The sequence below is a fragment of the Musca autumnalis genome, unplaced genomic scaffold (genome assembly GCF_047663935.1).
Source record: "Musca autumnalis isolate F117 unplaced genomic scaffold, ASM4766393v1 scaffold_2, whole genome shotgun sequence".
NCBI classification, from domain to species: domain Eukaryota; kingdom Metazoa; phylum Arthropoda; class Insecta; order Diptera; family Muscidae; genus Musca; species Musca autumnalis.
The window spans coordinates 3002128-3028043 of NW_027411755.1; the positions used below are offsets into that span (position 1 = coordinate 3002128).

A 25916-nucleotide genomic window follows, 5' to 3' on the forward strand; every position below is an offset into this window, starting at 1 on the left:
TGATGGTGTGTAGTAGTTACATACTACGATTTCTTGGAAATCTAACTAAAGGCGAACGAACATTACTTAAATGAAATTAAATAGAAATTAAAATAGCTATTAGTATACAAAAAATTCCGTGTTCATCATCAGTGTTGTTTAATTGTATTTTATTCCCTTTCCGCATACGAAGTAGCGGGCACTTTGCTAGTTACAGATAAAACACTAAAACACATACGAAACCCGATTGAAAGTTAAGTTTAAGTTTATTTTATTGAGACTTTTTAACGAGATTAAGGTATTTGAAACGTTATAAAGGAGATACTTAAAACTAGAATGTATTATTTTAATGACTGATAAAAAGAATATAACCCATGTTATTAAAAATCAGCAGTTAAACAATCATTATATATGTTTACAATAAGAAAGAAAACGCTTGCTCCCGGCTTGAAAGCTTGAACATTCAGTGGTTTTTTATTTTGCTATTTATATTTTGGCTTCCATGTGACAAGTAAAATATTTTCATCATTGGACATTCTGTTGATATGAATTACATAATTTTGATAAAAGGTTACCGGATTATTACAAAATTATGTTAACCTGGGTCTCAATTCTGTTTCTATGAAAATGTGAAATGAAGACTTTTATAAAAGAAAAACTCCAACTTCAAATGACCAATTTAAAATAATTTAGAATTCATTGACACAAAACGATGTTGTTAAACTCTGTCATTCTGGTTTTTTTTGTTCTGTTCCAGAACCTGCAAAAATCTACTATTTTGAAATATTTGACAAATTTATAAATGAAAACATTTTCAAAATAGTAAACTTTTACAGGTCCTGGAACGAAGCACTTGTAAACATAGAGCAATACCCTGGTGGAATAAGCATGATCAATACCTGTTCAATATGTCTTGGTTTCTATTAAAAAATACCAAGAGAAACTTTGGTTTTTATTAATTATTTGCTCGCCGAAGTTGTGCCACATACAAAACTAGAGTTGGGCCATCTAGTTCCCGGGGTGGATCGATCTTTCTTACCCCAAAAGGAACAAGTTCCTTAATATAGTTCCGAGACCGATATATTTCAACAAATCTTTCTCTTTTTTTGTCATCGTTCCAAATAGATCCAAGAGCGAAATAGATCTACGAATCTTTCTGTTTAATCGTTCTTTTTGTTTCCTTAGTTCCAAAAAGTTCCGTGGCCGAAAGGTTTTCATGGTTTGGTGGATGAATTGATATACATATAAATGAATTTCAGCGAATAAACAGCAACAACAAAAAATCGACGCAGGCGTTAGATTGAAGAAACGAGAAAAACGAAAGGAACTATATAGACGGAAGAGCTGGATATAGTTCCTTAGGTACTAGTTCGTTCCGGAACTACACAACTCTATGCAAAACAATGGTCCGCTTTACACTTGCACATGCGTCATTTGAGTTGTCAAGTCCATAGAAAATCTGTGAAAAAAAATGACGTATTCGCCCCATATACTTGCTTAAACCTAATTTACACTTCCACATAAAACCAGTATTTGGCGCAAGTACGTCATTTATTTCACAGATATTCAATGGAATTGACAACATAAATGACGGATGTGCAGTTGTAAAGCGGACCTTTTGTTTGTTTTGTATGTAACATAACTTCAGACGAGCAAACAATTAGTAAGAAACAAAAAACAAAGTTTTCTTTTGGTTCAATGTTTATATTACTTCGCACATTATCCTGTTCCTATGATACCCATTCGATGTCAAAAAAGGCTTTATGAAACATGTTCTTATCCATCTGTATATCAGCCTGTGTGTGAAGAATCACATGTAATAAAAGGGTTTATATTTGTAACATCAAGTAATGTCAGTACCGAAGAGTACAACATTTATCAAATGTTTGGCATATTTTCATGTTTACTTTATTTGTAGCTGATTTCTTTGGCAACCCCCGCATTCAACCAACAACCCTCATTTAAGAAATTCTTCTGTAGTCATTAAAAACTATTACAACTTCAAAACAAAAACATGCAACGCACAAAAAACACATAACCACAACCTTTCAATCAGGGAGGGTAAAATTTTGTACAATTGTACGATATTTAACATTAACGTTATTTAAATTCAACCTAAATGTACGAAAAAAAGCTTCATACTTAAAAAACCCTTTACACACAAAAAACATCACCCCTAGTGTCTACTGAAACTCTTTGTCTGGTCCTACATTACCCTTCAAGTATAAACCTACAAACTAAATTTCGGTTGAACTTTTATACCAAAAATACCTTAGCACCAAGTTCCGTTTTCCATCCCAGCCTTACATCCCATACATTTCACGCTCTTACACGTTCGCATGTAAACAAATTGTAAGTGAGAGTATTTCCTCACTCTCACTGACAGTTTCCTCTGCGTGCTTGGTTGAGTGTGTATGTGTGTGAGGATGTAGCCACTTAATTAGAAATTTCATATGACACACATTTTTTTGGCCCAACCATCCTAAAACAAAATGAAAACAAGTGACGATGAAAGAGAAATGGAAAGCGAATGCCAAGAGGAAACAAATTTATACACACACTCTGCTCTCCGTCAACTACCCCCATTTCAGTTTAAACAGTTGTAGTAATGTACTAAAAACTCGCTGAGAATATAAATCAAAAGAAAAACAGATGAAAGAAAGCAAAACATGTGCTAAGTTTGACATTTACATTGCATACCATTGGGCGCTTCAGTTTAGCTCAGCACGCAGTGTAGTGTGGCATACGTTCAAGGGATTGCGTGCATTTCATAGCCAGTCAAGCAATTAGCCAAAATCAACCACCATTTTCGTAATAACTCTAGCCAATGTTTGTTTTGGATTTATGGTTATGGAAACGATAGAAGGCAAACCAAGTTGACGGTGGAAAAATATTACAAAACTTTGTGTGAGTGGAATAGCTACGCTGAAACAAGTGAATGAAATTCAATGAAGTGAGAGTTAACAATGAGAAAAGCTAGAAGAAGAAGAAGATGGAACAGAATATGGCTCAAAATGGAAGAGAACTAGGAAGCAGAAACAGAACAACAACCATCTAGTAAGGGAAATTAAAGTGAACAACAACACCGCACGTTATGTTACGTGCAAACACAAGAAGGACAACAAAATGAAATAGAAAATTGCCACAAGGGGAGCAAGCACACGACGACTATACCACGAAACTCAACACACACACTCTCGAATGCCGTTTTTTATCCATTTCATTTCATTTTCATTATTCTATTCAAAAGCAAACGACAACGGTAACACCAAAGACAAATGTCGAAAGAATGAAAAAGCGAACGAACGTTGAATTAGTTACGGTAACAGGCGACGACGGACGGCAACGATAACGGCCCAACGTTACTTAAATAATATATTTAATTTATCCCTGTGCTATAAGTGGTTCTTTTTTTTTTCGGAAAAAAACTGTGTCTGTGTGTCTCTGTGCCAGTGCCCGTACCCGTGTCCGTGTGTGTGGTTGGTTGTTCAATAGTCGTATTTTTTCCCATTTTCCGCATAAATTTTCACAACCAAGTATACTATATTTAACATAATAGCTATGGGAAAACTCAAAAAAGAAGAAGCAGAAATAGCACCTAACTAAAATAAAAAGCAAGAAAAAAACTAAAATTAGTGGCAGCACCAATTTAATCAACAACGTAACGCTGTAACCACATCAACTGGGTCCTCTGCTCCTTCATTGGTGTGTTAGTCGAATAATTTTGTCAAAAGGAAAAGGACAACCAACTTCTAAACTGAAAATCGCTCGAAAGTTTATCAGAAAAAATCAAATCGCTGTTCTTCATTCCTTCATTCGCCAGTTCGTCGGTTCGTTAGAAAGTTCAAAAAAATTAACCAAAAAATAAAAAAATATACACACAAACCAAAAAAACAAGAAGAGTATTGGTAGTAAAAAATAAAATTATGAGTGCAGAAGAAAAAAGTTTATAATTTGCCTTATTCACACACTCACACAACAACAAAACAAAATACACACACACGCGCAATATAAATTTCGTTAAAGAGTGAAAATGTTAGCCTTCTTCTTCTTGTTTTGGTTAAAAATCAATAAATGGCCACTAAAAATATTTAAGAAAATCAATTTCTCAAATAAGCTCTAACCTTCTTAAGCTGTCTGTGTCGTCGTACGTAGCGTTTGCACAACAAACGACACCCTACCTACCTGCCCATCTCCCCATCGCTGTTCATATTTCGAGAGGGGCGTCTATGAAAATCTTGTCGAGGTCTTTTGGACAATTGACAAGTGACATAAATGAGGAAGAAACATTGCCAATATCATCGTCAAAATCGCCAGGATACGAAAATACCTCAAAATATTTGTGTAAAAAGCTAAGGAAGTCTCAAGCCTTGTACCTCCAGTACCAGAAGAAGCAGCAGCACCACCACCAGAATCATCAGTCAATACAAGGAGCCAAGGAGATTTTTCGTAATCAAACAAAGACGTCGACGAGATTGAATTTGTGTGGAAGAGAAAAAGTGTAAATAAATGTGTGTATAAGTGCGTGTGAGAGTGTGTGCGTGTGTGTGAAAGTAAGCGTATTTGTGTGAATGTGTGTACAAAAAGTACAATAACCGAAAAAATAAGGAAGAAGTGGTAGCACCACCAGCAGCAGAAAAGGAAAGAAAAGACGAAAAAAAGAAGTTTTATACGCATCGAAATCAGAAGAAAAAAATATAATACTGCGGTAAAGTGTCGGGAATACGTCGTCCGTCTTGGCCTTCAAACGGTTTATTGTCGGTGGCCCAAAAAAAAAATGATTTTCCCGTCGCGATGTCGGTCAGTGAGTGAGTGAGTGCACGAACAAATAAAACATGTTCACATGGATGTTAATGTGTCATAACACAGGCTATTTGGTGTAACGCCTAAAAGTCTAAAAGTGTGCCAGTGTATAAATTATCCCCCTACCCTGTGACAAAAAAACCAACAACAACAACAAAAACGAAACAAACCCCAAAAATTCCCAACTCTATTAGAAAAGTATCACTGCTACATTACTCTGCAACTCCCCAGCAACCTCCTCCATACACAATAACACACTCACACATACATCCAACACTCTCGATATACCATGGCTTCATCTCTACTGGACCTGGATGACTTAATAGAATTTCAATTGGATCGCCTAAAACTGGATGAACTCAATTTCAAGGATGAGCTGCAACTACAGAGACAATTGCTGGACTTGGATGCATTGCAATGTCCCCAGCGGAAGCATAAAGCCACAGCAATGGCAACATCGAAGTTGGCCAATCAGCACCATCAGGCACTACAGGTGCCGGAAGCTTCATCATGCATCGATTTGCCAACCAGTTTCATGGCATCTACTCAGGACGTGACTCCTGCAGCAGCGATTGCTACCGGAGCCATAGCCCGTACAAGTAGTCGAAAAAGTCGGGCAAGTGCCGGTGTAGGCGGTAGTGTACAAAATGTAACCACTGCCAATAATGGGAGCATTGAAATAGCCATGGAAGAGCTTGGAGCCGCTGGTGGCAATGGCAGTGCCGGAGCAGCCGTTAATCTACGTCATTGCCATAGTTTCAGTGACAGTGAAGACGATGGTCTAGCCTTAGACCAGCAAAAAGAATTTAGGTAAGTCTGTGTGTTCGTTGTTGGTGGTGAATCAGTCAGTCAGTCAGTTATGATGAATGCGTACAAAAATGTGTTCCATAAAAGTGTCCATTTCCATTTCGTAGGAATTTGTCATTAAATCATTTATAATAATGAAATGCATTCTTTTAGTACTTTCTACGTTTTTTCTTTATTTCTTGTCGTCCTTATGCCTTGTCTCTCATTTCCATCTCATTTTGTTGCTCTCTCTCTCCCTATCTCTCTCTTTCGCTGTGTGATGATAATTTTTGTGTTTGTCACTGAAGGGGTTACCATTTCGGATTACATGAACAAAATTTGATGAGAAGTGACCAAAAACACATAAAAAGTTACCAATTTCTATGGAATACGAAATATTCAATAGATAATTAATTAACAAAATATTAATAGGAAGAGCCAGCCTAATCTCAGTGACAATAAATCTCAAGATTGTCAGAGAAGATTATAAATTTCGCCACCAATCCTCATTACATTTTCTTGGTATTTTATATAGAACCAAATTGCAATTTATCGGGAACTAAACCCAATAACAATTCCCAAAATAGATTTATCTGTCTGTTCCAAAAACAATAAAATACATTACACCGAAGACAATACTACTTACACAGTAGATACATATATCTACAGACTAACTTCTATATTTCTCGCGGAATGACAAATTACTGCGTTATAGAGAATAATCAGTCTGAAACTGGTACGTTGTCATCTAGCAAAGTCGTCTATGCTTCGATAAGATACCAAACATAGACAGTATTGACCAGTTGGATAAATCCGTTCTATTTCTTTTAGGTATATTTTAGGCTCGAAGTATACTAAAATGGGGTCAATACAAAATATGGGGGCTAAGTGGGTATGCATTCAATACCAACTTCAGGGATAGTTTCTCTAACATCCTTGATTCAAAATGATTTTTGCTAATCTTTACAGAAAAATGTTCAAATTTTTACATATAAATATAAAATGTTCATTACTTGTTTACTTACCCCCTGTTTATACCCTCAGCCTTTAGGCTAAAGAGGGTATTTACACTTTGATACGACCAAAAATGTGCCTCATCGAAATAATGATTTTAGACCCCAAGTATGTTTGTACGATATCCGTTTCAGACAATTTTGAGTAGATCTAGCAATGTCCGTCCGTCTGTCTGTCTGTCGGTCTGGCTGGCTGGCGCGCACGATAACTCTCGAACGGATCAATTGATTCGGTTCAAATGTTGGGTATCGAAATATTTTGTCCAGATTCGATTTAAGTTCGAAGATGGACCATATAGGTCCACTCCTTCAGGTACCTCCCCCACAAATGTTCAAAAATTGTCGCAAAACTTGTGCGCACCATAACTCTTGTAGGGAATAACCGATTTGGTCCATACTTTGAACATCGTGTAATTTCTACCAAACTTAGATGAAGTTCCAATATGGACTCAATCGGTAAACTCCTTCGAGTACCTCCCACACCAAATTTTGCAAAAGTTCAGTTTAGGACCTGCTCTCGAATCGCCTTGGTTTTTGTTGTAACATATTGTATTCACTGTCCCCTATACGAAGGTACAAGTTTCCTCAGGGGCAAGTCCATACTTCCTGAAAAAATAGCCTGAAAGTTGAAAAACAAACCCTATGACACCATGTTTATGGGTGGAAGCGCAATATAACTCTCGAACGGAAATGCCGATTGCGGCCAAAATTTGACCTTCGTAATATTTTGTCCAAACATAGTTTAAGTTCGAAGATAAGCCATATCGGTCCACTCCTTCAGGTACCTACCCCACAAAAGTTCAAAAATATTCGGAAAAATTGTGCGCACGATAACTCTTGATGGGAGTGACCGATTTGGTCCATACTTTACACATTCTCATAATGTCTACCAGATATAGATCAGGCTCAAATATGGACTATATTTGTCCACTCCATCCCGTACCTCCCACACAAGATTTTGGATAAGTTCACTTTAAGTCCTGCTATTGAATCACTTTGATTTTTGTTGAAGCAACTTACATTCGCTGCCTTAATCACGATGGTAAAAGTTGTTTAAGGGGCAAGTCCATACTTCTTGAGAAAACAGCCCGAACGGTGTAAAAACCCCCTATGGCACCCCCATGGTCTATGTCGGTCCATTCCTTTAAGTACCTTTTCCGCAAAATGTTTGAACTTTAATCGTAATCAACATTTTTGTCGGTTCATACGACCAAAATTTTGAAACCCCCTAAATACTTAAGTTTTTTGTGAAAAAAGTGTTTCAATTTGCACAGGCTGAGGGTATATCTCTGTCGGCAAAGCCGACTGATACTTTTTTACTTGTTTTGTAAAAATGTTTATTCTTTTCACACGAATTGTCAAATTTTGTAGATCGATTTACTCTTTAGCGCAAATTTAGAGCGCTGATTTTAAAATGAGGAATTCTTAACGATATATGGAACGGGTATACGAAAATTAGGTATGTAGTACGTCTTCTGGGGGCTGAGCTACGGATGCCTAAGTTATGACGAATATAGACGAACGAACAAAAATTAGTTACAAAACAAGTTAGCCAAGGCTATAGTCGGATCGGGGCCGGCTATATGATACCCTATATCACTACACCTGTGCATCAGCTTTTGACTGGTAAAGTTCTAAATATTAAAATTGGGATAGCTTAGCTCTGAATGTCTTCATTAATACAGGTCAATTTTGTTGAAACGCATTAAGTGCATCAACCCCCCAGATGGGGGTCTCACAGAGAATGAAGCCTATTGATGGTTGGCGTACATCCCACTTTTCCATTTTTTTATTTTAGTTGTACTGACGATGCACTTAAATGCGTTTCATTTCGTGAGTATCCGATCAAAATTCCGACCTGTAGTGTGATTGCACAAAAAATAGAAAAAGGGATGCATTACCGACTATTGCGATATCTCTGTTGTTTGACCACCTATGACTACCTACTTCGCATCGTTGTAAAGGTGATATTTTCTAATTTTCTTGCAAGGTTTTGCTTTCGATATACCTCTTACAGAAGAGAGATATTCGCTTTGAAATAAAACGTTGGCCTTTTTTCCAAAAAAGTTTTTTTCACATTCCGACCTCTGAGTAATATCCGACCATTACCAAAATCAATAGGTTTTTTCCTCTGTGGGACCCTCGTTAACCACCAACATTTCGTGACGATTAAATCAAAATTACGACGTGTAGCGTGATTACAAAAAAATTAAAAAAATGCTATGTATTACCGACTATTGCGATATCTGTATTATTTGGCCACCTACGCCAACCTGCTTTACATCATTGTAAAGATGGGACTTTCTTTATTCATAGTCAGACTTTGCTTTGGAAGGTTCCCAACTAAAGCTGTGATATTCGTATTATTATTAAAATCGCAAAAATGAAAGGTTGTGTTCTCTTAGCGGCTATTGCTATATCTTCGTTGTTTGACCACCTACGACAACCTACGTTACATCGTTGCAAAGGTGATATTTTCTACTTTTGCAGGTTTTGCGTCTGATATACCCCATATAGATACGGAGATATTCGCTTTGAAATAAAATGTTGACTTTTTCTCCAAATAAATTTTTGGCCGATTCTGATCCCTGAATATTATCCGACCATCACCAAAATCAATAGGCTTCTTCCCCTCCGGGACATTCACCAACACCTAAAATTTGGTGACGATCGGATTAAAATTGCGAGCTGTAGCGTGATTACAAGGTTTAAATGGACAGACGGACGGACACACATAGCTAGATCGACTCAGCTCGTCGAGACATTAATTTTGTATATATATGTATGGGTCTACGACCATTATTTCGATGCGTTACAAACTTTTAGGCTAAAACCAGCCAAGATCACCCATATACGTTAGCGTGACTGCAACAACAACATATGTTCTCTTTATTCTCATCAGCCGTCGTTTAGCAAAGGAAAGACTCACTCAGAGAGACTTATGCACAAAATATTTTGAGCACCACCGGCCAAAACCAACTTATAATACCCTCTCCACATAGTGGTGTAGGGTATAAACAGGGGGATAAGTTGCCCCTTTAAAAACATTTGTCAAAGAAACCGAACTAAGAATAGATTTCCACTCCTCTCTATTTATTGCTTTTCTCTCACAATTTGGAATATCGTGTTTTTTTCTCTTTCACTTGTTAACTACATCGAAGCCTTGGCCTTCCAGTTTTGCGGGTTAGCGATTTCATCATCGCTCATTCGTATGACATGGCCTAGCCAACGCAATCGTTGTTGATCGATACGACGTCGATATTAAAATCTGTAGGTTCATTGGGAACGTAGATCTTTCGAATACTTTTTTTCTGAAACACACCGCACAGTGGTACCACTTGTATGGGAAGGTGCGACAAAAATATTTCTAATCGTCGGATCGATCTGATTTTTTCAGTAAATGTTTAAAATATGTAAACAATTCTTTAGCGGTACCTCCCGAAGTGTTAAAGTTGTTATTTACATTTACAACACACGGAAATGCAAATATATGCAACTGGAACCACATTTTTTGTAAACTTGACACTATTTCGAACATTCTCCATGCCTAGGATGGCATAGTTAGAAAAACTCAACTTTGAGGACTTGGAAAAAAGTCCACAAAAAAAAGTACAAATTTGTATGTAAAAGTAATTAAAATACCTTTAGCTACTAAAACTTCCATTTCAAAAAAGAAAAATAACTTTATCTTTTAAATTTTTAGTTATTTGCGTTATAAGAAGTCACCATCAGCCTGTGTTAATTGAAACACTTTTTTCCCCCAAAAAAAAACGAATATATTTAAGGGGGTTTCAAAATTTTGGGCGTATGAACCGACAAAAATATGAATTTGGATAGAAACTCAAAAGTTTTGCGGGGAAGGGATCTAAAGGAATGCACCGACATAGTCCATTTTGGAAATGGGTCTTATTTTGGGTGTCATTCTCCTCAATAGATTTCGCGACCACCTGTCGTTTTAGTTGGTCACCATATAATTCAGAGATTTTGGACCATTATATCAGGAAGCATGTACTTGCGTGAACTTGGTCGTGGGTTCGATTCCCCAGCGAGGTAACATCAAAAATTTCAACGGTGGCAAAATATGCCTCAGTAATGCTGGCGACATTTCCTGAGTATTTCAGCCATGTAAAACTTCTCTACAAGTGGTGTCTTAGGACACGTCGTTCGGACTCGGCAATAAACAGTAGATCCCTTATCATTGAGCTAATATGAATCGAGGTGATCTTATTAATATGAGAGAAGTCTCCCTTTTCCCGTATGGGATGTTTGTGGAACAATTATTATTATATTATGTACTTGCCAACGAAAAACATAATATCGCGGTAAACATTTTCAGGGAATCCTCGAACAGACCCTCAACATGGTTGCTCTCTTTATGAGATATCGCGCGTACCATTTAAGCGATTTTTTTCGAATTTTTTGTAAAAGCCCTACCTTCGAATTGCAATTTCATCTAATATTCGAAAAAATATTACGATATGCAAAGTGTGGACCAACTCAGTGTTTGGTTCGAGAGTTGTCGTGCTCTCCATTCACTACATATGGTGTCATAGAGGGTTTTTACACCTTTCGGGCTGTTTTATCAAGAAGTTTGGACTTGCCCCTAAAAAACCTTTTACCATCGTAATTGAGTTGCTTCAACAAAAATCAAAGTGATTCCGGAGGTAACCGAATGAGTGGACAAATATAGTCCATATTCGAACCGTATATAAAGGGTGTTTTTTTAAGCCCGATAGAACTTGAAATTGTAAAAAATAACACAAAAAATTAAATTGTAATCAAATTTTTTTTTCTATTCGAAAGATCAATACGTGACATTAACATTTGAAAATGATTTCGGGCATATGGGCACCGCGGCTGTTCTTGACGAAGTGCATTCTGGACGTCCAATTTTTGGCCACTTTTTTGAGCACTGCTGACCGTATGTCACGAATAACACGAACAATGCTGGCCTCCAAGGCATCAATTGTTGCTGGTTTATCAGCATAAAGCAGTGACTTCACGTAGCCCCACAGGAAATAATCGAGAGGTGTCAAATCGCACGACCTTGGAGGCCAATTGACAGGTCCACTTCTCGAAATCAACTTATCGCCAAATTTTGATTTCAATAAGTCGATGGTTGCGTTCGCCGTACGCACGTAGTGCCATCCTGTTGAAACCACATCTCCTCCGGATCAATGTCATCCATATTTTCAAACAAAAAATCATTGATCATGGTGCGGTAACGATCTCCATTGACCGTAACGCGAGCTCCGGCCTCATTTTTGAAGAAATAAGGTTCGATGATGCCACCAGCGTGAAAACCGCACCATACGGTGCATTTTTCTGGATGTAATGGAGTCTGTAGGGTCTCTTGTGGATTGGTCTCACTCCATATGCGGCAATTTTGCTTATTAACAAACCCGTTAAGCCAAAAATGCGCCTCATCGCTGAACACAATTTTGCGATAAAAGTCGTCTATAAGTTGCGCGAATCGACGACTGATTTTCAAAGTAAATTTGGATAATTTCGTAGCGTTGTTCAAGCGTGAGTCTATTCATGATGATTTGTCAGAGTATACTGAAACAAATAAAAAACATTTCATCAAAATTTAATTTTTTGTGTTACTTTTTACAATTTGGTAGATACACTAGGATGTGTAAATCGACCAAATCGGCCAGTACCATCACGGTATATAATGCGCACTATTTTTCCGAAAATTTATTAACTCATGTGAGGGAGGTACCTGAAGGATTGGACTGATATGGCTTATCTTCGATCTTAAACTAAGTTTGGACAAAATATTATGAAGACCAAGTTTTGGACGGAATCGGCAGATCCGTTCGAGAGATATCTTGCGCTCCAACCACTACACACGGTGTCATCGGGTATGGACTTGTACCGTCGTATATAAGACAGCGAACAGGAGTTGCTACAACAAAAATCAAAGCGATTCTAGAGCAGGTCCTAAACTGAACTTTTCCAAAATTTTGTATGGGAGGTACCCGAAGGAGTGGACCGATTGGGTCCATATTAGAACCTCATCTAAGTCTAGTAGAAATTTCACGGTATGCAAAGTGTGGACCAAATCGGTTACTCCCTTCAAGAGTTATCGTGCGCACAAATTTTCCGAACATTTCCGAAGTTTTGTGGGGAGGTACCGGAAGGAGTGGACCGATATAACCCATCTTCGAACTTAAAATAAGTTTGAACAAAATATTACGAAAGCCAAATTTTGGACCAAATCGATTCATCCGTACGAGAGTTATCGTGCACACCAGCCAGACAGACAGACGGACGGACATTGCTAAATCGACTCCAAATTGTCTGTAACGGATTTCGTCCAAACATACTTGGGGTCTAAAACCATTATTTCGATGAGGCACATTTTGTCCGTATGAAAGTGTACATACCCTCGTTAGCATAAATGCTGAGGGTATAAACATATCGACGCCTCCAAACAATAGTATGCTAAGTCGACTTAGCATGTTTTCAAGTTCTTTAAATTTTTATATTTAACGTCCTTTAACTTAAATTCTGTCAAATGTTGGTAATGATCGGACAATCCGAACAGAAGTTATTAAGAAATATTGACTTAGCATAGTACTGAAGTTCAAAAAAATTTCCAAACTTTGAGAGCTTCTCCTGCAAAACTCACTTTTTAGACTTAGCATACTATTATTTGGAGGTGTCGATATGAAAACTAAGGTCGCCCCACAGTGCGAAATATGGACAATTTAGTAAGTTTTAATGTGAAGAACTTAGGTTACTAAAATTTTCCAAAAATGTTTCTTATAGTTGAGGGTCGTATGTGGATAAATATGGGCCACATAGACCTGCGGTTTCATATAGCCCCCACATATCGGAGGTGACCGTTTTTACGTATTAGGTTAATTTTTCAACCGATTTTGCTGCAAATTGGTATATTGGGGTTTCAGTGGATGGAGAAGATAAGTACAAAATATTGAGCGGCACCGGCCAATATAACATATTTTAAAGATTCCAAGCACATTTACCAATCTATTTGATTGCATTTTGGTACTGTTCTCCGTAGGTAGAAAACCGAAATATACTTTGAAAATTTGTCTTCATTGAATAGAAAATGTTCTAAAAAACAATTCAGAGCATAGATCCTTGCTTTGGTCCCTCCCCCAAGCATCCATATACGTTAGTAAATGAAAAAAAAAATTTTTGAGATTTTTTATTTTTAGTATAGTGCCATTGATATAACATAAATTTTACAAATTGAACGTTTCGACTGTGGATATGTTTATCTTATTACACGGTTCTGCAAATGAGTATATCACCTTAAAGCATCTGGTGCAACTATGCTTTGTTTTAGGTACTGAGAAAACTGCTCAAATTTGACGATTTTTTCTATAAAATGTGAATGAAATTCTCAAGAATGTTCATAAAACTATTAAAAGCAACATTTCTTAGTATTGGTGAACCCATTTTGCGATAAACGAAACCAACACTGACGTCTAACGCCGGTTCTTTTATCAAATTTTCAAAAATATAGGTACATGAATATTCCAATGACATTCTAAAAAAAGTCGCATATCTCGCAAACCTGCGCGAATCTGCAGCTAATTTTTGGTTTGTCTATAGAAAAATATCCTACATCTCAGAAAATGTGCGATTTATTCTGCAATTCACCACAATACCTTAAAAAACCTCCAAAACTTTGTATAAGTTGTAATAATTTAGTATACTTTTAAAAAATCAAATTTTTGGGGAACGAACAGCAACCAAACTAAATTAGATATTACAAATCTATAAACGCCAAATAACCAAAAAAAAATTGTCGAGAATTATAACAGCAACAAAAACTATAGTCAACTTAAGTACAATTTGTTTGTATCATTATATTATTTAAGCAAAGCTAGAAGCATTTTTTTAAGAAAATAAATATTTTAAACCAAATTGCAACTTTTAAGTACATTTCTAGTTGTTTTGCGGGGTAAATCGCAAAACTGAATATGAGGCATTAGTCATGGGATACTTAGCAATAGAATTCAACAAGAATCTCATTAGTTTTATGTTCCTTAATTTTTGAGTAAAGTTCCCATATTTCGCACTGTGCGCCCTGAAGAGATGCATATCGTCACCTGAAATGCCCAAAGTCGTAACCGTCAACGTAACCCTTTGAGGGTTACGTCTTTAGGCATTTCAGGTGACGATATGTGTAATATGTTTTTCTGGGAAGAATAACAATTCTTTAAACTTCTGGGGAAAGATATAATAATTTTCGGAAAGCATTGTAGATATCAGTTGTATTCACACGTGGTGTGCTATAGACAAATTCAAACCTTAAAAAAAACGTCCAAAGGCCAGCCCAATTTTTTAGAATAAAGCGTCCCTTCTGTTTACTATAAAAATTGGTAACTGTAGCGTGTAGTGGGCGACCATGGCCAGATCGACGCAAATCTTTCAGACATTTTTAATATAATGGTGTGTCTACGACCATTTATCGATGTATTAGAAACATGGTTCCAAAAAAGTAATGCTTCCACTTCAAACTTTAGTTTTACCTCCAAAAAATCCGTCTGTTTTCATGTTATAAATAAATCCGACCATTTTTGTAAAATATCCCAAACCGGATGTACTATTTGATATACGCCCTCTCTCATTCATGTTTTATTTCTTCTTTTTTTTCATTCGCTAATTCTCTCTCAATCGCAAGCTCTCCTTCTTGGTTTTGTTGTGTTTTTTATTCAAAATTTGTTCCAAAGCAAAATGCCACCCGCTCACCCCTTTCCAATAGTCTAACTCTGTATTCTTTTTTCTTTCTTCCACCAAAAATAAGGTCACGTGTGTTAGCGTGCTAATAGGAAATCCGAAGCAGAGAGCAAGCAGCTTTGAGCAATTTTCATGTGCATTGGTGTGTTTCGTGTTTTGAATTTTTCATTAATGTTTGTGTTTTTTTTAATTGAAATTGATTTGGATAGGAAAAATACCAAAACATAAGTGACTGGTAGGTAGGTGGCTGGTGGCTCTGTCACCCACACAGACACACATCGATGCTTTTAATGTATGTATGTGTATATGCAATCTCAATTGTCCTGTTTATAATTTGGCGCTCATTTTGTTTGGTCAATTCTTTGAGTGCCGCCATTGCAATTGATTGTCAGTCGGAGGGTGGTGGTAGGTGATGGGTGAATGGAAGGAAGAGTGGATACATCTAAGGTGTCGTCTTCGGAGGATGTTTATATTCTTGGCAAACTAACATTTCGATACTTAATTAATGGCCTGTTGTTGTGTTCTCTAGATTCGTTCGTGTGTTTGGGATATCCTTGTGAGCCGCCTTTAATTGATTATTTGTTTGTGTATTTTAGGACCTTCTGAACCCCTCTCCACCGTCCCAAGTAAATATGAATCACTGTCACATATATTTTTTGGCATGAAGTGCAACATCGTTGTATGGGTTGAATGCCAGAACTGCCTAGATTTATGACAGATTTCCTTTTCTCATATTTCATGGCTTTTATAATTCGTGTAGCTGTAGTTGTTTTGTTATTGTTGTTGTTGGCCTTTCGTCTAAATCTCATTCCGCCTCCATTGTTTTTTGAATATATGTATATTTTTTTCAGTTTTAGTGTTATCGGGCAACCTAATCATTCATTAGTCGCTCAGTTCGTTGTTGAATGTTAGGTTGGTCTTTGAGTCGTCCATTTGCTGTTCGTTTATGCCATGCCACACATATGGCCTTTAAGTCTCTTGTATTTTGGTTTCCACATCATTTCATTTCAGCATAATTGTTTTGCAACTTGTCTTTCAGCGTTTTTTGAACTTTTTTCCTAGTTCACATTTCTTTTGGTTGTTGTGTGTGTGTGTCTTTGTCTTTTTTTGACCCTGTATTCAACCTCATATTCTGCATTGGCATCTTTATGCAGTTCGACGATACTGTGTTTTTTTCCTGGAATCTTCACAGAATCATGTAGTATATGTAAAGTTGGAATATTTGTATTACTTGTGTATGTAAATCATCTCCGTTTTCTTTTTGGATGACTTCATTGCTTTCTTGTGTGATGAAATCCGCAAATGTGTTCTTCTTTTCTCTCACTGTGAATATGATAATTGGTGTATAGAGTGTAATACATTTATTATTCATATTGGGAAAAATTAAGTTTTGCATATATCATAACCTAGAAAGTCTGCCGAGAAATTTTCGTTCGAAACACAATAAATAGGGAAGTGCTGGTGCTTACGTGGATCGTTATTACTCCATATAACAGTTTGCTGTAAGAAGACTAAGGAATGTGACTAAGCTTTCAATGTCAGGTCGTCTTTATAAGTATAAAATGTGTCTCAAAATTAATAAACTGTTCGTGTCACTGCAAGTCTTTATTTAAAAAGTTAATTAAGTTGCTAACCTACCACGGTGCTCTTGAAACAATTTTAAATGGAAGATGCTAACACCTGGGACGTTTTTGCGGATTTCAAAACTACAATGTTCATAGATGAGAAAAATCAAAAAACAAAAAAACATCGCCGGAGCGATTTTTAAATAAATCGCGATTCAAGTTGACATTTTTAGGGGTTTTTAGGTTTTTACGATTTTGCTTGGAAACTGCAAGTTTTATCGAAATGGTCAAGATTGACATTTATGATATTTTCGTAGGTTTTACCGTTATTGAGAAATATAACTTAAACTTGGGACAATGCATTGACTGTATCGTCTCCTTATAAAACAATGTCATGACTGCAATTTCCCAATATAAACGTATATGTCTCAAAAATTTTACAACCTAGGAAAAAATTGCAAAAGCCAATCTAGTATAGAATTTTCATATATAAGATTTTCTCTAGTCACATTTCGATAAGACTTGCCGTTTTCAAGCAAATCGTGAAAATCTAACAAAAAAACCCTACAAATGTGACATGAACGTCTATATTTTTAGACGAAATTCGTTTCAGACTATTTGGAGTCGATTTAGCATTTAGAGTCCGTCCGTCTGTCTGTCGGACTGTCTGGCTGGTGATCACGATAACTCTCGAACGGATCAAGCGATTCAAACCAAATTTTGCATTTAGTAATATTTTGCCCAAACTTAGTTTAAGTTCGAATATGAACACTATAGGTCCAATTCTTCGAGTACCTACCCCACAAAAGTTCAAAATGTTAGTGTAAAATGGTGTGAACGATAACTATCGAAGATATAAATAGATTTGTTCCAACCTTTGCACATCGTATTATTCCTTTCAGATATAGATCGGCTTTGAATATAGATTATCACGGCTTACTCCTTCGGGTAGCTCCCACAGAAAATTCGGAACAAGTGAAGCTTAAGATCAACGGATCCGACAAGAAAAACCCCATTTTTTTGCGCCAAATGTTTATGCAATATCAAATGTTAGTTGGTGGAATAAAGGCCCAAGGATGCCTCTATCTCAAGATACATAACATGGCGATCTTGCATCATCCGTTCAGGCACGGCTTAATTTTTTCTTTCACAACGACAGTTTTTGGACGACCCTCAAGAACTTCGTTTTTTGCCGAATTGCGGCCACGATTGAATTTATTAAATCAGTTTTTCATAGTGCTATAGGATTGTCTTTTATTGACATACAAAGATTTATTTTGATCGATGTACTCTTGCCATGATTATCCACGTCGGACGAAAATGTTCACAAATAAATTCTATTTTGGTTTTGCAAAGTGATTTTTTGTAAACAACACAACACATGGTCGTATGTGAAACTGTCCTGAGTACGCTAAGGCTAAAATTGTCACACTTTCAAAAAAAAAAAAATCAAATGACGACTGGCGACACTGCGTGTTACTTAGGCCGCAAACTTTTCTAATTCGCCACGTATTTCACTGACATGCGAAACGTAAACAAAACACATTTGTCGGCCATTTTGAATTCTAAATAAATAGGAGTAGGAAATCTACGATAGTATCGATTTTATCAACATATATAGATATGGGAAACCTACGTATAATTTTCAGTGGAACATTTTTGTAGAAAATTTCATTTTGTTTTACTTTTTGAGTTCGAGAACAAAAATGACATGGAAGGAACTGAGCTAGACAGCATATTCGACAGAAAGGTTCCTCATTCCATTTAACTGAAAACATTTCATCTAAAAATGATGAAACAATATCTCCAAACAGCGATATAAAGCTATTTTCTCAATGATTGATGGGGGTCAATAAAAACATTCATTATGTCACAATTCAGAAATTTTAGCTATGGGATCCGTTGAGGTTCTTAATTGGGGCTTTCATTCCGAAAATAAATTTTTCCAACCACAGATTTTTTGCAAACATTTTGTTTGCAAACATGTAAAGAATCAATTGGATCAACAAGATAGGGATGAATAGACTACACTTCAGAGGATAGTAAATATCCTGTAAATTGTCCTTTAACTTAGTATAATATACCGGTTGCATATATGTTTTCTTATACCTTTCTTTTAAAATAAATAATGATTTTTAAAAAAAAAAAAGTATTCTTGTTCCAAATTTAATGTTATATTTCTATAACGTGGAAAGAATTTTGCCCGGAGTCGAGTTATTTTTTTCGACTCAGACTCCGACTCCAGCAAAATTGCTCGACTCCGATTCGTAGACTCCGACTCCGAAACCCTGTTTCTAACAATAAAGGATTTTGAGGTTTGCTGAAATTGGTTAAAATCCATGAATGTAGGCATATACTATTCAATATAAATGTTTTCTGGATTATTGATTTTAAATATAATCGTTTTAAGCCCCGGGAAACATATTATCTTGCGGTCTCACTAGACTATCTCCCTTGTGCCTTATGTTTAGAAAATTATTGAAATTTGCGTAGGTCCCATAGAGATGAACATAGGTTTTTCGTGGCATACATCACGACACACCGACGTAGCCAGGGGGAACGAAATGATTTTCGTTCCCATAGGATATAAACTTATGTTACACATTTTTTTAATCATTGAGTACAATTTTAAAATGTTTTAAATTTTTCAAGAAATATGTAAGGTATTTGGAGGAAGTATTACAGAGAATTATTAAATACATTGGTATATTTATTGTCCAACATATTTGAAAGTATAAAAATAATGAACACTTTAGACTTTTTGAGCAATTTTCTGAATAGTTGGTGTTAAGTTTTAAGGTGTTGTTTAAGCGTTTAATCGTAATTTTAGGCTGACTGTAAGTGTTACTGAGTTCAGAACAATACGTTTTTTTGTATTTATTGAATGTTTATAACACTATGCAACACTGAAAATTCAAACAACTTCTAGTATGGATTTTTTGAAAGTACATATTTAGACTACAAAAGCCCTAGTTGGGTTTTGTCCTGTCAGATCCAGTTTGGATTTTACGGCCTCATCTAAACCGGGCTAAAACTACACTTTTTTTGCATTGATCAGGCCTTTATCTTTATCAGAAACGGAGAGGAATTTGGACTTGCTGTCTTTAGCAATAGGGCATCAAAATCAATAAAATATGGAAAAATTTACATAATTTCTGGAATTCTGGTTGGTATCAGCTAAACTATTGGGAGTTGAACCAAGTAACCTTTTGCAAAAATCATCCAAATAATGTTCTCAGCAATTCTTCAGAGCATTCTTACACTCTTAAATGCTTATTTTATGTTTCAGCTGTATTTGGTATCATATCTTTTACAACACCCATTTCAAACACCTTTCACACGAACACTTTATTTTCGCATTTGGGATTTCACGATATTATTGACATATTTATTAAATCGTCGTTGAAAAAAAAAATATACTAAAAACCACGTGATAGAGGCATTTTACAACAATGGCATGTTCTGAAGAGTTGTGTATCACATTCTACAGAGCATTTTTTAAAAGAAAACATTAAGAAAAAACACAGTTTTGAAGTTATGGTGCGAAATGTATACAAATTAGGGAATTTTTAGATATATTTTGAAATTTGGGACAATAAATGCAGTCTCTTTCGAGTTCATTATTTCTCCAAATATTTTATTCTTGTCTTTATCTACAAATTTGCTTCAGAAGTCAGAAGAAGATTCGCATTGGTTTCAGAGATATAGCCCCGAATTTCTTTAAAAACGCAATATTTAACCATATTTAGATGGGCCTATAATATCCGAGCTGGATCTGACACAACACAACCCAACTAGGTGTTTTGTCGTTTGGGTCTGTACTTTAAAAAAATCCTCAGTTCGAATTGTTTGCACAAGATCGCCTTTAAAATGTTGCACAGTGTAAACAACATCTAGAAAAAAAATTCTTGCGGTCTTTTGTTTTTGAAACTATTGATAAGAACAATAAGTATATAGTCTCTAACACGTTTTTGTAGTGAACTATTTTGAACATCATAACAATTACAAATTCTTAATTATGTTTGAAATTTGAAAACTATATCAACATTTTTTATGATATAATTTCTATTCCACCGCAGTGTTGTCCGTTAAGATTTTTTGAAACTCGCCTCCTCCCACAAATTAGTAAATGTCTACTGTACAAAAAGGATTTTTCTGTCGCATTTTTATGTTTTGTTCGATCTTTCGAATGTTAAAAAAATCAAGATTATTGAGATTGAGGTCAATGTTTATATTTTATTTATTGCATATTATTTCAAATATGTCGAAATTACATTGAATTTCATCATCAGCGATTTTTCTGTCGATTACTCTTTGAATTTTATTTTGGGAAGTACATTCAGTGGCAAAGCACTTTATAACGTCAAATTAAATAAAAAAACTGATCGGAAACACATTCAGATTCATCAAAATCTCCACAAGTATCAGTCGGCTTTGCGGATAGGAATATACCCTGAGCCTGTGTGAACTGATACTTTAATCTATGGACATATTGAATAGCGGCTACAGAACCAAAATTCTGACAGCTTTCGGGCCATTTTCTCTGGAAGTATGGACATGTCCCTGAAAAAAACTTGTATTGTAGTAATAGGGCCCGATAACAATTGTTGCAAAAATGCAAACCGCTTCGAGGGAGGTCTTTTTATTTATTCATTTCATATTTTTAGTTATAACAAAATTATTAGCATAAAGGAAGTGAAGCCATAAATACTGAGGTCTTAAGCTTATATAGGTATATTTACTAATTATCCAGAGAGGTCTTAAACTGTACTTTCTCAAATACTCTGTGGAAGGTTATCGAAAGAGTGGATCGAATCGGTTGATGTGTTCGAGAATTATCGTGTTCTCCAGCCAGCCACCCAGAAGGACGAACATAGCTAAGTCGACTCCAAATTTTCTGAAACAGATTTCTTCCAAACACACTTTGGCCCTAACACCATTATTTCGATGAGGCAAATTTTGACTAAAGGCTGAGAGTATAAAAAATGTTGATTGGGAAAAATTGCGTTCATGGATTTTTGCTAAAATGGGCGCCAGAATTTAATTTTAAAAATATTTAAGACTGACAAGACAAGAGTTTTCTTGGTTCCTGATCAAGTTATGTGAAAATCCAAGATAGGAAACAAGAATTTCTGTAAGAGAAGTCCGACGATTGGACACCAAAATATCGTTAGGGAATAACTTCAATGACAGTAACAACGATTGGACACCTGCATTTCCGAAATTAAAAAACTGACCAGATTCTGACACCGCAACGTGATAAAAGACAAAAAACAGAAGGCACGCGTCTCGGTATTTTTTCCTTTATTTATTTAAATCCTAAACCCATCTGCAAATATAAAAAATACTAGTGGATATCGCCATGATATCTGAACGTTCCCTCTGCATAAATCAATTCTCTACTTATCCAATTTTCCTTCCATAAAATTGGAGTGAAAAATTGAAGGAAGTAGGAAACAAAGCAACGGTTAAGATATTTCTAAGGTTTTCCGATTGTATACTCTTTCTTTTGGTCTTACCGAAGTGATATCACTGAATTACATAACATTCACTGTAGTTGTGAGTTATTCGATAAATGTTACACCTAAAAGTATATGCGATTATTAATATATCTATTGTTTGAACATATATTAACTCTGATATATTTTAAAAAAAGTTCTGAAAACAAAGGGAAATTGGCCAAAAAGTCTTACGTCATTTTAATTAAAAAATAGTCATGAAAATTATTTCACCAGTAATATTAGTATAAAATAAGGTTTACATCATTACTAAATAAGAAATGTTCGCTAACATGAACTTTCAAATTTTGGTCAGGTGGGCCCCCCCCCCCCGAAATGAAATCCTGGCTACGTCCCTGTCACGACATATCGGTAAAATTCAGTCCAGATGGATAAGTATTTATAAAATCAATAGCTCATAGCATCATATTACACGAAAATATTGTAACTATTCACAATATTAGTGATTCTTTTAAGGTGTGCTAATTACGTGTCCATTGAATTTTGGACATTTTTTACATTTTTGGAGGTTAATCAAATTGACAGTTATGTTTAAGTTAATGTATTGCGTTGTATTCTTTAAACACACTACTGAGAATATATTAGTACAAATACTTTATTAAATACAACTACTTTTGAATGTCTTTTTAGGCAAAATAAATGTTGGTAGTGGGGTGTGCTAATTATGTGACCAACACTGTATGTATGGTGGCATAGGGGTTTTTTGCAATTTTCGGGCTGCTTGCTCAAGAAATATGGACTTGCCCCTGAAAAAACTTTTACTGCCGTAATTGAGGCAGCGAATGCAAGTTGCTTCAACAAAAATCAAAGCGATTCGAGATCAGGTCTTAAAGTGAATTTATCCAAAATTTTGTGTGGGAGGTAGCCGAAGGAGTGGACAAATATAGTCCATATATAGATATTTTAGGATGTGTAAAGTATGGACCAAATCGGTCACTCCCATCAAGAGTTATCGTGCGCACAATTTTTCCGAACATTTTTGAACTTTTGTGGGGGAGGTACCTGAAGGAGTGGACCGGTATAACCCACTAAGTTTGGACAAAATATTACGAAAGACAAATTTTGGACCGAATCGGTTGATCCGTTCGAGAGTTATCGTGCGCACCAGCCAGACAGAGAGACGGACAGACAGATGTACGGACATGGCTAAATCGACTCCAAGTTGTCTGAAACGAAATTCGTCCAAACATACTTGGGGTCTAAACCTGTATTTCGATGAGGCTAAATTTTGGCCGGAATCGGCATTTCCGTTCGAGAATTATCTTGCGCTTCCACCCATAAACATGGTGTCATAGGGTTTGTTTTTCAACTTTCAGGCTATTTTTCAGGAAGTATGGACTTTCCTCTGAGAAAACTTGTACCTTCGTATAGGGGACAGTGAATACAAAATGTTACAACAAAAACCAAGGCGATTCGAGAGCAGGTCCTAAATTGAACTTTTCCGAAATGTTGTGTGGAAGGTACTTGAAGGAGTTTACCGATTGAGTCCATATTGGAACCTCATCTAAGTCTGGTAGAAATTTCATAATGTGCAATGTATGGACCAAATCGGTTACTTCCTTCAAGAGTCATCGCACGCACAAATTTTCCGAACATTTTCGAACTTTTGTGGGGGAGGTACCGGAAGGAGTGGACCGATATAATCCATCTTTGAACTTAAACTAAGTTTGGAAATAATATTACGAAAGCCAAATTTTGGACCGAATCGGCAGGCCCGTTCGAGAGTTATCATGCGCTCCAACCACTACACACGGTGTCATAGGGTTTTTTGTAACTTTCAGGCTATTTTCTCAGGAAGTATCGACTTGCCCCTAATGAAACTTACAGCGTCGTATAGAGGACAGCGAATACAACTTGAGTAAACAAAAATCAAAGCGATTCGAGACCAGGTCCTAAACTGAACTTTTCCGAAATTTTGTGTGGGAGGTACCCGAAGGAGTGGACCGATTGAGTCCATATTGGAACCTCATCTAAGGTTGGTAGAAATTACACGATGTGCAAAGTATGGACCAAATCGGTTATTCCCTACAAGAGCTATCATGCGCCCAAGTTTTGCGACAATTTTTGAACATTTGTGGGGGAGGTACCTGAAGGAGTGGACCTATATGGTCCATCTTCGAACTTAAATCGAATCTGGACAAAATATTTGGATACACAAAATTTGAACCGAATCGATTGATCCGTTGGAGAGTTATCGTGCGCACCAGCCAGGCAGACTGACAGACAGACAGACAGACAGACAGACGGACGGACATTGCTAGGTCTACTCAAAATTGTCTGAAACGGATATCGTACAAACATACTTGGGGTCTAAAACCATTATTTCGATGAGACACATTTTTGGTCGTATCAAAGTGTAAATACCCTCTTTAGGCTGAGGGTATAAAAATTTACGCGTCACCCCTCGACACTGCCAACTAAATACCTTGGCTAATATACATAAGTTGAAAGAAAGTACATTTTAATTGACAAATCCGAATTACAATAAGTAATGTTTTATATACAATATTTTTCCTTGCCTGTCGTCACTTAATATTTAATCCCAAAAAGATTTAAAATTGCTTTGTAAGAAGACTGCATGCGACGATCGCAAATTTACCACTAAAATATACTATCGAAATTAGTCTAAAAATTTTCAATAAAAAATGGACCGTTATTCTACTTTGGCTGATGTAAAACAAATTATTTTAAAAACCGTTAGATTCTCTGAACACTTTAGATCAATTCTGCACTAATCGTTTTTTAAATTGGCGTATACGATTATTTTCATTTTTTGCGCGCTAGATCGGTATTTTGTCCCACAGCTATGAATTTGTGTATAGTGTATGAATTTGTGTTACATGTCGCATAACCTTTTTTCTTGTCTGAAAATTCTTTTGGTACTAAAATGTTCGGGGAGGCTATTTTCAATTTTAATTGTGGACCGGGTATTAGTTAGTGTTATCTTACAAAGCCAAAAGTGCTTTGCGGGAATAACAACTTCAGACATCGCGGCGTCTGTCGATGGCTGTTTTGGCAATTGGCGATCTTCATCTCTTTAATTTTATATGACCCAAATATTTCGTTAACCATATGCTTTAGTCGTTCCGGCCACTATATTCTAGGAAATATGGAGCAGACTTGTGGCCCTATAATTTGAGCACACATTCTTATGTGTTTTTTGGTCTGGAACTGATCGACAGATATTCGGTCGTCTCGTGTGGCATTTTTATTCTTCCGACTGTTTAATGATGTTTTTAACCTCATCTTAGCCGAGCGTTATACACTCAATACCATCTTTTGAGATTGGGTCCGTGGTATCTTCGTCGTCTTCGTTAGCATTGGATACTAGTAGTTTGGAAAAATGCGCTTTCCATAACCTGAACACACTATTGTAGTACAGATTCAACACAAAAATCCAAATAATTCCCATTTGTCTAAAAAAGATTGTCAGATTGCATTTTTTATGGAGATCCATTTTTAAGAAATTTCAAACTAAAATTAATTACAATCACGTACTAGATTTTTGAGATGTTATTTTGACAAAGTAC

At 36.1% G+C, this 25916-nt stretch overlaps 1 protein-coding gene across 1 annotated transcript in view; it reads left to right on the plus strand.

Annotated features, from left to right (window-relative positions):
* The first annotated feature begins 2715 nt into the window (after nt 1–2715).
* The window catches only part of dao (down and out), a 62512-nt gene continuing 39311 nt past the window's right edge, over nt 2716–25916 (plus strand). Inside the window, exon 1 of the mRNA XM_073966543.1 lies at nt 2716–5592. Within this exon, the coding sequence (XP_073822644.1) occupies nt 5072–5592 (521 nt within the window). The 5' untranslated portion in view covers nt 2716–5071. The remainder of the gene's footprint in view (nt 5593–25916) is intronic.